General features: G+C 37.9%; 1 protein-coding gene across 6 annotated transcripts in view; it reads right to left on the minus strand.

The window, feature by feature from the left end:
* Nucleotides 1-15,557, minus strand: part of lrp1aa (low density lipoprotein receptor-related protein 1Aa) — a 223,629-nt gene that overhangs the window by 53,512 nt on the left and 154,560 nt on the right. For all 6 annotated transcript variants that reach the window (XM_067388716.1, XM_067388715.1, XM_067388717.1 and 3 more), the window contains 11 exons: nucleotides 15,268-15,472; nucleotides 12,575-12,767; nucleotides 9,828-9,953; nucleotides 9,501-9,629; nucleotides 9,304-9,423; nucleotides 6,323-6,436; nucleotides 5,933-6,082; nucleotides 4,487-4,609; nucleotides 2,012-2,128; nucleotides 1,285-1,413; nucleotides 1,063-1,185 (listed from right to left, as the gene is read on the minus strand). In XM_067388716.1, coding sequence (XP_067244817.1) covers nucleotides 1,063-1,185; nucleotides 1,285-1,413; nucleotides 2,012-2,128; nucleotides 4,487-4,609; nucleotides 5,933-6,082; nucleotides 6,323-6,436; nucleotides 9,304-9,423; nucleotides 9,501-9,629; nucleotides 9,828-9,953; nucleotides 12,575-12,767; nucleotides 15,268-15,472 — 1,529 coding nt within the window. The remainder of the gene's footprint in view (nucleotides 1-1,062; nucleotides 1,186-1,284; nucleotides 1,414-2,011; nucleotides 2,129-4,486; nucleotides 4,610-5,932; nucleotides 6,083-6,322; nucleotides 6,437-9,303; nucleotides 9,424-9,500; nucleotides 9,630-9,827; nucleotides 9,954-12,574; nucleotides 12,768-15,267; nucleotides 15,473-15,557) is intronic.

Consider the following 15,557-nt stretch of genomic DNA (forward strand, 5'->3'; position numbering starts at 1 on the left):
ATTCTGACTTTATAACTCACAACTCTGACTTTATAACTCACAACTCTGACTTTATAACTCACAATTCTGACTTTATAACTCACAACTCTGACTTTATAACTCACAATTCTGACTTTAACTCGCAACTCTGACTTTATATCTCGCAATTCTGACTTTATATCTCGCAATTCTGACTTTATAACTCACAACTCTGACTTTATATCTCGCAATTCTGACTTTATAACTCACAACTCTGACTTTAACTCGCAATTCTGACTTTATATCTCGCAATACTGACTTTAACTCGCAATTCTGACTTTATAACTCAATTCTGACTTTATAACTCGCAATTCTGACTTTAACTCGCAATTCTGACTTCATTTCTTGCAATTGTGACTCTATAACACAATTCTGACTTTATTTCTCACAATTCTGACATTATTTCTCACGATTCTGACTTTATTTCTTGCAATTTTGAGTTTATATCTCGCAATTCAGACTTTATTTCTCATAATTGTGAGTCAATATCCCGCAATTCTGACATTATAAATCGCAATTGTGACTTTATTTCTCGTAATTGTGAGCTTATATGTCACAACTGTGAGGAAAAAAAGTCTGAATTATGAGATAAAATTCGCAATTACCTTTTTTACTTTTTATTTAGTGGCAGAAAACAAGCTTCCATAGATATTGTGAAGTCATGGTCTAGGCCGGGCTTGAATGAAATTTCTTTACATGTCCTTGTACTTCCCCTCTCCTGCATTCATTTCCATATGAATGTCTCGTGTGAGCACACCTTTAGGCCATATACACTGTATTGTAATGTTGCAATGTTTTAAAAATGCAAGTCATTTAATGGTGCTATTAGAGAGACAGTTTATGTATACACACACTCTGAACAAATGTAAACAGATGCCTCTTCTGTACTTATTTCATTTCGTATTGACTAAAGAGTTGATTTAATTCAAGTGAGAGTCAAGTATCGTGACATCTTACAAATCATTCGCCATTATTATCTCATTGTTTGCTAATTATAAGCTAATCATCTCATAATTATCTTGTTTGAAAGAATCATGAACGCACCGCACTCCTGAGATTCATCGGATCCGTCACCGCAGTCGTTGTCATGGTCACACACAAAGTGTTTTGGGATACACTGTCTGTTCTGGCACATGAACTCTCCTGCTTTACACGTGTTATTGAACACTGAGCAAAAACAAGAAACAATGATACACACAAACATGTTTAGCAGGAGAGATTTTCAGAGTATTTGCACAAAAGCAAGTGATGTATTTGACCACTCACCACAGCCGGCCTTCACACTCTCGTCGGCTCCGTCCGGACAGTCTCTGTCGCCGTCACACACCCAGCGCTGCGGGACACACTTGTGTGAGTCGGGACACTGGAACGCGTCTGCACTGCACGTTTTATTCTCTGAGTCAAAAACACACATGATTCACCAACACATAAAACAATTTCTAGAATAATTTAATGTAAATTATTATGTTAAAGCACCCCTATTATGCTTTTGACATATCTTTTATGTTTGTGAATGTAAAAGGTCTGCAAGGTTTCAAAGATCGAAGTGCAGATAAATGGAGTTTTTGTCTCGATTCTGAACTGCTGAAACGAGTCGTCAGTAATTCCAGTCTCACTTCTACTGCGTAGGTTTGTAACTAATTTGCATAATGCCAGTCTATGGTCTTAAATGGCTGCCTGTGAACAACATCTACTTTGTGTCTCAAAATACACACTGTAGTTGTAGCTGAGTGGTCAACCAATCACAACAGACTGGGCCATCTGACCAATCAGAGCAGAGCATCTATCAAAAAGGCGGGGTTTAGAGAGACAGAATCTTTGATTGAACTGTTTCAGACACTGAGAAAAGAACTGATGCTGAAATGGATATTAAGAGAAAATTAAAGTGATTTTTGACCTTGGATGAAAATTGTAATCTCTGTGATTCATCAGTCACGCTATTTGTTACTTTAAAATGTTCCATTTCATTCTGTTTTTCAGGATCAGCACTCACTGCATCTGCTGTCCTCATCTGTTCCATCTCCACAGTCGTCCGCTCCGTCACACACCCAGCTGCTGGAAATACAGCGATGATTCCCGCACTCAAACTGCGTCGCTGAGCAGAACTTATCTGAGCAGAATCATTAAACAATCCATTAGTGAATTATTCAAAAGATTCTTCAGAGACAGAACATATTTAAAAGATTCTGGGAAAACTCAAATGAACTGTGCAGATCTGAAAGCGCGTTTGTATGTTCTTAAAATCAAAATGGACAATTCTTGTTCTTTTTTTTAATGGAATATTGCAGTGTTTATTATAAATGATTTATCCGTTCACATCATTATTGTGTTAAATTCATGTTCCTCGTAATCTTGAATCAGAATATCTTCCTCTCCCTCTTGCAGCATCTCTTCTCTGATGATGAGGGCGGGGCAACCTGTCACTCACATTAGATCCACTAATACAGTGGTTCTCAAACTTTTTAGCGTGGAGTACCCCCTGAAGGGATTCCCATCCCTCTGCGTACCCCCTCTCTTCCACTTCGACTGCAGTCACACCTTTTCCATTAAGGGACAATATTTGCCCCCTAAATTAATTTTCCAGTGCATATTTTTACGTTAATGAATAACTTTATAAAATAAATAATGTTTTAAATAAAAAAATGTTTAATAGAGAAATAGGCAATGATGGTAAAACGAAGTGATACTTTTAAATATTAAACTAAAACTGCCAGTAGGTGGCAGCAAGTCACTGTTTTTATGAGTCATCGAGTCATTCATTCAGTAACGGAGCAAGTGGCTGTGAATGAATCATTGAATCATTGACTCTCACGATTCGTTCAAAGCCGCATTCGTGTGTTGTAGTTCTGCTCTGGTTTTCCTTAGAAATGTTTTTTCGTTGCAAAAATACTGACAGTACTGTGTTTAAAATGTACGTTTTGTTTTTTTACCATGACTCACCAGTCATGTGGATATTTGGGAACAATTGCATTCTTCCTTGTTATCAACATTAAATACAAGAACTCAAACAAGGTATGTTTCTGTATCGAAGAAAGTTTGAGTCTTAAATTGATATAAATCCACTACCTGTGTGTATATTTGTTCTTCATGCAAGTGCTAAATCCCCACTTTTACAAAGGTGCACTGTCGAAAACGGCAGTAATATAGCGCGATTTAAGGCAGCAGCAGACTGCACGCAATCTATCATATGCATGCTGCTTGTGTGGATACAGTCATTTTAGACTGCAAAACATGAGGTAATTTGATTAAATGTAATGGATTTACGGCATTTTGCCAGCTAGAAATACATGCTCAATAATAATATTTTTTTAAGGTATGGTAGAGTTAAATTAACAACTCCGCATTTTGTTCGCGTACCCCCTTTTGTCACCTCACGTACCCCCAGGGGTACGCATACCCCAGTTTGAGATACACTGCACTAATACACAGCAAATTACATATGGTCCCTCTCTATATAGTGTTAAAGTAACACTAAAGCAGAGTTAAAGTTAATAAGAATAATTAAGTTATGATTGAGCATTAGTGATGAACACCTGCTGTTAACAAGCAGAATCACTGAAGAGAAACACAATAAGTACAAATGACTTGCCACAGCCTTAGATGAAATCAACTGAAGATAAAAGATATTAAATCTCTCAAGATCTGATTAAACTCAACAAACAGCATATTATCATCATATTAACTTTAACTCTGCTTCAGTGTTATTTAAACTCTATGTAGAGAGGGACCATATGTTCTTTGAGTTGATTTAACCACAACCATCCAATCAATTCCCCACGAACAAAATCAAGCCCCGCCCCATGTGTGTTCCCCTTCCAGAAGCTGTTTCTGGCAGGTCCCCATTTTGATTACCAAATGTAAGCAGTCGTCAATGTCGGCAAAACCTCTTAATAAACATACTACTCAATAATGTCTGAACACTTTCCCTGCCATTGACAGAATTTTCTGGCAATCCAAGTCTTCAATGTTATACTGTAGGGGGCGCTAACGCATCTTCTAAAAGAGTACATAATCTCCTGATCAAAACACAGGAAAAGAAGAAGCAGAAACAAGCGATAGAAGCATTGCTGCTGCTAATGTGATCATCAAACAGAATATAAGCATCATTAAACAGAATATAAATCAAAACTGCCTAATGTTACTGAATGAAATGTGGAACCCATTCGGGGGTTTCGATCTACTCCATCTGTGTTTTCATCATCGTTTTGAATGTGATCATTGACAAAAACGCAATTTTCTCAGCTTTTTGTTCTAAATGTTGCTTTTTTTATGCAAGGCAGAGGCTGCGTTCTTTCTTCTGATATATTGCATGATCAGATATTCTGGGGGCCATGAAAGTTTTGTGGAAATTACCAAAAATGCTGGCGCTGGGCGGGAAAAGAGTTAACAAACGCGCATAAATCAAGCACAGTAAAGGTCAATGGAAAATCCCCAGGATGGCAGAGAAACTAAGACGTGTGCAGCTCACCACAGTGCGCCTCGTCATCTCCGTTCTCACAGTCGTTCTCCTTGTCGCAGGTCCAGCTCATGGGGATACAGCGGCCGTTGGGACAAGCAAAGAAGTTTGATGGACATTTTCTCTTTTTCTTATCTGATGTGTAAAAAGAAACAAGAGACAAGTGAGTTTAGAGGTTGTGTGTGTGTATTGCCTGACATGGTGAATCACTTCTTAATCAAATATTTTCTTAGAGGAAATTACAGGGAAAAAAAAGATCATTTTCTCTACATTTTTTCTTTATAAGAAAGTGGCCGGAATTGATTGATGTCATATAGTATGTGTCTTTTCTGAAGTTTCAGAAAAGATTTCAGCAATCAACAGTCTGATATAGTTCAAGCAAAATCGAAGAAACAACTGGTGTGACGTCATTTTGAACAAAATTGGGCCAAAGCAAACTTCCTTGGATTCATAAAGAAGAATGCAGAGAGTGCTACTTCTTCGCATGGTGCTCTTTAGATAAGCTATAGTTTATTCCATGAAAAACATTTGAAGCCAAGACACTCAGGATTAAAAGATCTAAAAGCACTTTATTTACTCATGGCTTAAATGATTCAAAAACAGTGTGATGCCTGATGAAGGCTCATTCAATTATTTAAGCCACGGGTAAATAAAGGATTTTTAGATCTCTTAATCCTTGGCTTCATACGTTTTTCACAAAACGAACTTCAATTGGAGTTTGTTTCAGGAGTCAAAGATAACTTTCCGGAAAAGTTGGTTGGTAAAACCCTTGAAACTACCAGTGGTCCGTGGCATAGCAGCCAATTTATGTTTCTGCCTGTCCATATCATCATGCAAAAAACACAAGCTTTTGTCTCAGGTTGTGTTGTAATGCTAAATATATAACGGTAGAATCTGAATCAGTTTTTTGACTGTAGGTGTAAATCTTGTCTGGTTCATTTCTTCTGTTCGGTTAGTTGAAGTCAGACGCGAGTAAAAAAAAAAAACATGAACACACAGAAACTGTAGCTGTAATTCTAAATGAAAGTGACACTGACCCTGTCTTTTATGTTTAAAACCAGTAATCTGCTGCTTTAAAGCAATCTATTGTATAAAGAGCTGTATAAATAAACGTGACGTGACTGGAGAGCTGAATTACAGAGCTGGTGCAAACATCAACATCTATGATCTGATGCTTTCTGAACCTCACTCTCAGCAGCGTCGGTGGGAAAGATATTATAAAGTTCTTTTACCACTAAATGAACAAAAAAGTACTTCACCATGAATATATTGGGGCGTTTAAACTGTGCTCATATATTCTAAGATCCCAAAAGTCTGCAATTAAACTTCATAGATTTGAATAAAAACACAAACATTTCTTATCAAGATTTTAATTGCATTGCTTTAAATGGAAAGGACAGCTTTTTTACAGGGTCTTTAAAAGGCTGCACACCTCTGAACGCATGCATGTGTGTTTACCTGGGCAGTTGGTCTCATCTGAATAGTCTCCGCAGTCATTAGCGCCGTCACAGACCCATGACGGAGCGTAACACAGTGTAGTGAACTCACACCGCTGATAGGTGTCGACTTTCACACCCAGACGGAAATAACTGGAACAATCAGAAGCCACTGGAAAAAAAAAAGACACAGGCTTAAGAAATCAAAGAACAGGATGTGCAACTTTTAAGGAAGGTGTTGCTAATGTTTATTTTAGTTTAGGATAAACTAAAAAAAATAAAATAAAAAAATAAATGCAGATTTTCACTTACAAGTGCATTACTGTAAATGTGTGATTGTCTGTTGTAATCAACAGCATGCCACAGATACAGTTATTGTTCATCTTCATGTAAGTGAATGTTTGGAACTTACAGCAGTTCATTTCATCGCTGGCGTCCTCACAGTCCAGCACCTGATTACAGCGACTGGAGTTTGACACACATGATCCGCCTCTGCACTGAAACTGATCCGCCGTGCACAGGGTTGCTACAGTACAACACACACAAAACAGTACAGTCAGAAAAGTGTAAAACTCACAAAAACGTGAGGGAAAAAAATAAAAAAATAATTATAAATACAAAATAGAATGTAACATATTTTAGGACCATTTCAATGACAATTTAGCACATTTTAGCACATATTCTTCCCAATTCATAATTTCATATTGTTATATGTGCAGATGTATAATTTTTTGCGGTAATTCCCATTATTCTTAAAGGTGTCATTGAACATTTTTTTACAAGATGTAATATAAGTCTAAGGTGTCCCCTGAATGTGTCTGTGAAGTTTCAGCTCAAAATACCCCATAGATTTTTTTTAATTAATTTTTTTAACTGCCTATTTTGGGGCATCATTAACTATGCACCGATTCAGGGCTGCTGGCCCTTTAAATCTCTCACTCCCTGCCCCACCGAGCTTGCGACTCTATAATACAGTGCATTTACAAAGTTCACACAGCTAATATAACCATCAAATGGATCTTTACAAGATGTTCGTCATTCATGCTGCATGCATGCTTCGGATCATGTTAGTATAGTATTTATTTGGATGTTTACATTTGATTCTGAATGAGTTTGAGGCTGTGCTCCGTGGCTAACGGCTAATGCTACACTGTTGGAGAGATTTATAAAGAATGAAGTTGTGTTTATGAATTATACAGACTGCAAGTGTTTAAAAATGAAAATAGCGACGGCTCTTGTCTCTGTAAATACAGTAAGAAACGATGGTAACTTTAACCACATTTAACAGTACATTAGCAACATGCTAACAAAACATTTAGAAAGACAATTTACAAATATCACTAAAAATATCATGATATCATGGATCATGTCAGTTATTATTGCTCCATCTGCCATTTTTCGCTATTGTTCTTGCTTGCTTACCTAGTCTGATGATTCAGCTGTGCTCAGATCCAGAAGTTAATACTGGCTGCCCTTGTCTAATGCCTTGAACATGAGCTGGCATATGCAAATATTGGGGGCGTACATATTAATGATCAGGACTGTTACGTAACAGTTGGTGTTATGTTGAGATTCCCCTGTTCGTCGGAAGTCTTTTAAACAAATGAGATTTATATAAGAAGGAGAAAACAATGGAGTTTGAGACTCACTGTATGTTATTTCCATGCACTGAACTCTTGCTATTCAACTATGCCAAGGTAAATTCAATTTTTGAATCTAGGGAACATTTCATGGTGATTTTAAATCTATTTCTCTAATAATTACTGAAATACAATGATTGATTGATTGTGATTTCGACAATTTTTTTCCCAAGAAATATTGCATGTTGCTAATAATTTCTCTGGTCAGCTGCAAAACATTTAATCTGCATGAGTCAAAGAATATTCTACTACTAGTCTATAATTATTATACTAATATTCTTTAACTATGCAGACATCACAGGCCAGTGACAATGAAACTGACCAAATGTTCAAAAAATCTCTAATGATTCCTATTGATTTCTTTTGATTTTGGGGCAAAATATGACATTTCACCCATTAAAGGTGCACTATGTAATATTTTCTGGTCGCTAGAGGCCTATTCAAAACAAAGGCGTAGCTTGATGACGCCAAGTTTGAGCGCGGAATCTTGGAACATGTGGTCTCCATCTCAACGTACGGTGCAAAAGAATAGGGATTGGACTCGGTCAGAAATCATGTTCATGGATGTGATTATTACCGTTACTTCAGTGTGAAGCAGAGCAGGAGCGAGTGTTGTGGAGCTGAACGAGGAGCTGGAGCGATTGATCAACACACGCCTCACGAGCAGTGGGACTTTTATTATGACACAGTCGCCGGCGCCGCTGCCGCTTTTCCGGTCATGAGTATGAGGTAACGCAGCTCTGTTTATCATATTAGACACATTTGAGAGTGTTAAATGATGTTATAACGTTACTCTGTGCGTTCGCTCGGCGGCTGCTGTGAGACACTGTTACACACTGCAGTAAGATAGATCCATTTTACAATATCATATTAAATGCTGGATGATCGTGTTGATCAATGGCATGCAATTAATTTTAAAACGTATTGTATGATGGAGAAAATGCTGTATTACTGTTACTAAAAATAAAGCTGCATCTGATTATGCTATGTTAGCTACTTCACAAAATAGTGTTTTCTCTGAGGCGTGGTGAAGCATCGCAAAAAATCAAGAAAATTAGATTTAAACAATAAGACTAAATGTGTTGAGCTATATAACAATAATTAGTTTTCTGTCTATAAATATATCAGAACAGATGTTCCCTTGTCTATTAAAACATGTAAATATTAAAGTGTCTTTGGTGTTTCCATGGTTTCTACATAATAAAACCGGAAACCGAGGGTAACGCGGGTATGACGCAATTGACAAGCGACTCCTCACACGTCCCAGAGCCTTGGTTAAAATCACAATTAGTTGCAAACATTTGGGATATTGTAAGTACTCAAGTGAACAAAATATATAACACTGACCTAGTGGATTTGGGATATTTTACTGCAAAATTCCTACATATTGCACGTTTAAGTGTTGTCTTTTCTTGTTTCATTTTATTTTGAAACATGAAAAATGCTTTACAATCCAAAAGACAAAAACATCAGAGCACTGATAAAGGGGGAGGAGAAATAAAACTATACAACCTCAGAAAGTTCCAACATTATATAGGATAAAACAGCTATTTTAAATTCTAATAATGTTTCACAATATTACTGTTATCCTGTATTTTTGATCAATTAAATGCCTTGATGATCAGTTCATTCAAAATCATTATAAAATCGTAATTATTCCAAACTTTTAAACGGTAGCGTAGCGATGGAAGGAGAAAATCTCATGCAAAGGAGGAGATACAGATATATAGTGCATATGAACAGGCGATCTTACCATTACAGAAGAGTTCGTCAGAGTTATCGCCGCAATCATCCCGGCCGTTACACCAGGAACTGTGTCCGACACAGCGTCCGTTCACACAGCGCTTATAGCCCTTCTTACACACACGGTTAGCTGAACACAAACACAGACTGTTAGAGCGACACGTGGACTTCACAAGCGCTGTGAACATTCATAACACACACACTCACTGCAGTAGGACTGCTTCTCATCTGACTTGTCTTTGCAGTGGGCCATGCCGTCACAGGTGAGTGTGTATTTGATGCAGTCTCCATTACCACACTCAAAGTCGTCCATACTGCTGCATGACGTGTTCTGAGCTGAAGGACACAAGATGCCAACTATTAACATAGTACACGCAATTACTTTTACAATCTCTTTTTGAAGCTTGAAAGCTTTGGTAGGATGAACTAGAGCAAGAGAAGGACAGAAATCTGTGAGCACTGTGTTGTAATGACATTAATAGCATAAGCAGACATATGATGTATTGAGCCTGTGATTGGTCGGCGGTATCTCACCTATGCAGGTGTTGTCCTCCAGCAGTTTCCTCTCTCCGCGGCAGCTGCAGTTGACCCGTCCATCTGATGTGAGCAGACACAGATCCTGACAGCCGCCATTATTCACCCGACAGGGCGAGAACTCACCTGCACGCACACACACACACACACACACACACACACACACACACACACACACACACACACACACACACACACACACACACACACACACACACACACACACACACACACACACACACACACACACACACACACACACACACACACACACAGGAATGTACCATCCTCTGAAGCTCTTGACATTGAGAGGTCACAATAAGCATTATGTGTACTCATTATGCACCCCTTCATGAAACACACAAACAGATACAAATAACCCACTTAACATTCACTGCCCATTTGCACACAGATTTACAGAAAACTGTTTCCTATTCACAGCACACAGATGTAAACACTCAGTCCTCACAGTGGAGTGCAGATGGGATTTTCTGTGCAGCCAGACTGCAGAAGAATCAGCCTATAGTTAAAAGGTGAACCTTATAAAAATAAATAAAATATGATAAACTGCTTGGCGTGTGAGAACCAAAGAAGTTCATTCATTATGCAGCATGTTTGAAGAACCAATGAGGTTCGTTCTTGTGCGTGCTTCTGTTTATGTTCACTGATCAATGTTTATATGTGAATAAAAGCCTACATTAAATCTATTCATTATATAAAGTGATCAAGTCTCTTCAGAAAATTTGGACTAAACTGCTCGATTCATATGGATTAGTTTTACGATCTCTTATGACGTTCTTGAAGCATCAAAGTTGCATAGATGTTCAAAGGAGGGACAGAAATGACTCGGATTTAATTAAAAACATCTTAATTTGTGTTCTGTGGCCTGTTGCATGAAGCTAGTTGAACAAACTCTGAGTTTCAGAGTAGGTTTGGAGTTGACAAATCCAGATAAATTCAACCTGGTTTAGATCAGGATCAGATGTTGCACAACGCTCGGTATAAACTTTCTCTGTCAACTCAGGTTTAATCCAGAGTTTGAAAAGCACGTGCAACTGAAAGTGTGACACGTGCGGCAAACAGCCATTCACACGGAACAAAGAGAACGCCAGTTTGATTCACGTCTCACGAGAGAGCCGCGCAATTCATGTCTCTTCCGAAGATTAAGAGATCGTTATGAAAAATATATAATTAAAAGCATTTACAAAACAGGAATAAACACTGCTGCAGTGAAAGTTTGAGAAGGCAGCTGAAAGAAAATATCTGACTATACCAATGCATGTGAATCAAAGAAATAGACCAAATAATTGATATAGTTTCACAAAGAGGTCAAAAGAATACATGTAAGCTTAATCTGTTTAAAAGCTTTATATATTATGCATGCATTATATTTACTTTAATTTAAAAGCAAAGTTTAATATTGTCAATTAATTTAATAGGCCTAATTATATGAATATCTCATGAATTATTCATAATTTTAATTTATTTAATATAAATATAATGAATAATTAACAGCAAATGTTGAGCAATTTTGTCTCTAAAATGTTTACTATAAACTGATTTAATTTGGAGTGAGAGATACAGGGGGAGTGGCTTTATTGCATCAGATACATGTCACTTTACATGTTTTCTATGTGAATATATTGCAAAATATAATTCCTGTAATCATTTTCAGCATCATTACTCCAGTCTTCAGTGTCACATGATCCTTCAGAAATCATTCTAATATGATGATTTACTGCTCAAAAAGCATTTCTGATTACTATCAATGTTGAAAACAGTGTTGATTCAGCTTATTGTAGAAACCATGACATGTGTAATATAAAGCATAAAGTTAATCTTTTTAACATTATAAATGTCTTCACTGTCGCTTTTGATTAATTTGATGCATCCTTGATTAATTAAAACAAAAACAAAAAAAAAAATTGAATGGTAGTGTAACTTAATAATGTTTGCTAATATTACTGACAGTTATTAAAGTGATAACAATACTGTATAATTTCTTCCAGGTACACATAAACCTTTTTTAAGATGTCTGTATGCTGTGATTTACAAGTCCTACTATATGTAGGCAATGCTAAAGAATGTTTTGCTACTTTAAAATCTAACTGAATCCATGATTCTTATCATTTAGCATTTAATGGCCATTTCATACCCACTCTGTGACTCTCAGTTAAACGGGCTGTTCTCGCTACTGTACCTTTAAGACCTCTGTATGTAAATGACCTCTGTTGTGATTGGCTAACCCAGACATACGGATGTAGTTCAGTTCACTGTTATTCATTAGGGCAAGTCTGATGAGCTCATAGTTTTTCTTTGCAGAATAATTTCAGTAGAAGTTCAGGGTGAATTGGAGAGAGAGCTCTTAATATTAGAATATGTCAAGACATCAAAATGTTCTATGATATGAGGATTTTAAAGTAAACATGAAAGAGTTCTTTGTTCTCAAATCTATCATTATTTGCTATTTTTTCGGTTTCGGTTCGGTTAGTTGGGAGGACAGTAAATAGAGGTCTTCAGAGATGTTGTCTGTGGGGGTTTGAGTGCTTGAGAATTGCTTCTATCACACTTAGAGAAGCATGATGAAAGATATTGATTGTGTGTGATGGTGTCATTCGCGAGCATTATAGAGCTCTTCTTGGTTCTGAGACAATCACAGATTACTTTTGGCACATAATTACGCGGTTGAGATGACAGGACACTGTGAGGCACTCTTGACCACGCTGCCGTTGCGTTCGTTCACTTACAGCTATTTGTGTCGTTGGCCACAGCGACTATCCCCATGGGCTGTTGTGGGATATCAGCTCTTAACACCTTCATGTCTCCTCCAACATATTTGTCGGCTCTGAGGACAGCTCTGCGGACCCAGTCTGTCCAGAAGATGTGGTCACCATACACGGCCAAACCGAAGGGATGCACTGGCTCGTTCTTCAGAACCACCTACAGACGTCAAGACAAATACAGAGTAGCCACTCAGTTTGTAGAAATGTTACAATTTTAAATGTTTTCCATTTTGAAGTTGAATATTTCACAGGCCTGACACGATAACTATTTTGGTTTTTCCCCAGAAATAATTGTGATAAATTATATTATTTTCATTTTAATACTAACCCCATTCCAAAAAAGTTGGGAAACTGTACAAATTGTGAATAAAAAAGGAATACATTAATTTACAAATCTCGTAAAATTATATTTTATTCACAATAGAATATAGATAACATATCAAATGTTGAAAGTGAGACATTCTGAAGTGTCATGCCAAATATTGGCTCATTTTGGATTTCATGAGAGCTACACATTCCAAAAAAGTTGGGACAGGTAGCATTTAGAGCCCGGAAAAGTTAAATGTACATATAAGGAACAGCTGGAGGACCAATTTGCAACTTATTAGGTCAATTGGCAACACGATTGGGTATAAAAAGAGCCTCTCAGAGTGGCAGTGTCTCTCAGAAGTCAAGATGGGCAGAGGATCACCAATTCCCCCAATGCTGCGGCCAAAAATAGTGGAACAATATCAGAAAGAAGTTTCTCAGAGAAAAATTGCAAAGAGTTTGAAGTTATCATCATCTACAGTGCATAATATCATCCAAAGATTCAGAGAATCTGGAACAATCTCAGTGCGTAAGGGTCAAGGCCGGAAAACCATACTGGAGCCCGTGATCTTCGGGCCCTTAGACGGCACTGCATCACATACAGGAATGCTACTGTAATGGAAATCACAACATGGGCTCAGGAATACTTCCAGAAAACATTGTTGGTGAACACAATCCACCGTGCCATTCGCCGTTGCCGGCTAAAACTCTATAGGTTAAAAAAGAAGCTAAACATGATCCAGAAGCGCAGGCTTTTTCTCTGGGCCAAGGCTCATTTAAAATGGACTGTGGAAAAGTGGAAAACTGTTCTGTGGTCAGACGAATCAAAATGTGAAGATCTTTTTGGAAAACTGGGACGCCATGTCATCCGGACTAAAGAGGACAAGGACAACCCAAGTTGTTATCAGCGCTCAGTTCAGAAGCCTGCATCTCTGATGGTATGGGGTTGCATGAGTGCGTGTGGCATGGGCAGTTTACACATCTGGAAAGGCACCATCAATGCTGAAAGGTATATCCAAGTTCTAGAACAACATATGCTCCCATCCAGACATCGTCTCTTTCAGGGAAGACCTTGCATTTTCCAACATCACTGCATCAATTACAACATCATGGCTGCGTAGAAGAAGGATCCGGGTACTGAAATGGCCAGCCTGCAGTCCAGATCTTTCACCCATAGAAAACATTTGGTGCATCATAAAGACGAAGATGAGACAAAGAAGACCTAAGACAGTTGAGCAACTAGAAGCCTGTATTAGACAAGAATGGGACAACATTCCTATTCCTAAACTTGAGCAACTTGTCTCCTCAGTCCCCAGACGTTTGTAGACTGTTATAAAAAGAAGAGGGGATGCCACACAGTGGTAAACATGGCCTTGTCCCAACTTTTTTTGAGATGTGTTGATGCCGTGAAATTTAAAATCAACTTATTTTTCCCTTATAATGATACATTTTCTCAGTTTAAACATGTGATATGTCATCTATGTTGTATTCTGAATAAAATATTGAAATTTGAAACTTCCACATCATTGCATTCTGTTTTTATTCACAATTTGGACAGTGTCCCAACTTTTTTGGAATCGGGTTTGTAAATTGACTCATTCTTGGTCTGAAAACGAGGTGTGTTCAGGTGCATTGTTGGCATGTTGCTGAAAACGACTGCGCTATTGACCAACAAAAACCTGGTCTAAAGTCAATGGCGTAGTATTTTTGTTATTTAAAGAGCACGTTAGTAATATGCACCAATATGCGGGTGCACAACACGCGTACACCCTGCTTATTACATAGACAGGGGCGTGCAGCAACACAAAAACATGCCAAATATTAAAAATAAAAGGATTGCTCTCTGGAGAAGCATTCAGTCTTTCCACTTGCAAATTCCACCATGTAAATAGTGAATCCGCTATGGAGCAAGCGCAACTCTCTTTTAAAGGAAATGAGATATGACATTCTCATTGGTTTATTGTACGTTACACCCAAAACACACCCATGACTCATTAAGAGACACTTTTGGACCATGCAGCAATCTTTTTTTCCATTGTTAAATCAGCAAAAGTGGATTCAGACATGCTCTAAGTGCACCTGCACCATGCGCTTCAGACCATGCGCTTAGATAGTTAAAAAAGGGCCCATGGTCTTTAAAGATATGTATTGTAATTGAAATCTAGAGATGCAAACAGCTAAACTGCAATAAAATAAACACTTAAAAGTGTACTTTTCTTCCTACTAGTCTGAAACAACATTATAAGAAAGCCCAAAACTGACCAGTGCATGATAAACCAGTATTAGTTGTAGTGTCATGATGCAAGTTGAACAAAATTGGACACTCATGGGTTCAAGTTCCAACTTACATAACGATGGGTGCCGTCATACTCGCAACGCTCGATCTTATCAAGCGTAGCATCCGAGAAATAGAGCTTCTCCGCACGATGGTCGATGGCGAGTCCATTAGGAGTGCGAATGTCACTGCCGATGATCACAAGGACGTTGGCACCAGACAGCTGAGCACGCATGATACTGGGAGACTGCTCATTCCAGTTGGTCCAAAACATCAAGCTGGAGAACAGCAGAGGAATGTGAGTCAATCACAAACAATTGAGTCCAAAAGGGAACGGTTAATGATTGTGAATGTTGTTTCTCC

This window comes from Chanodichthys erythropterus, chromosome 6 (genome assembly GCF_024489055.1).
Source record: "Chanodichthys erythropterus isolate Z2021 chromosome 6, ASM2448905v1, whole genome shotgun sequence".
Taxonomy (NCBI): domain Eukaryota; kingdom Metazoa; phylum Chordata; class Actinopteri; order Cypriniformes; family Xenocyprididae; genus Chanodichthys; species Chanodichthys erythropterus.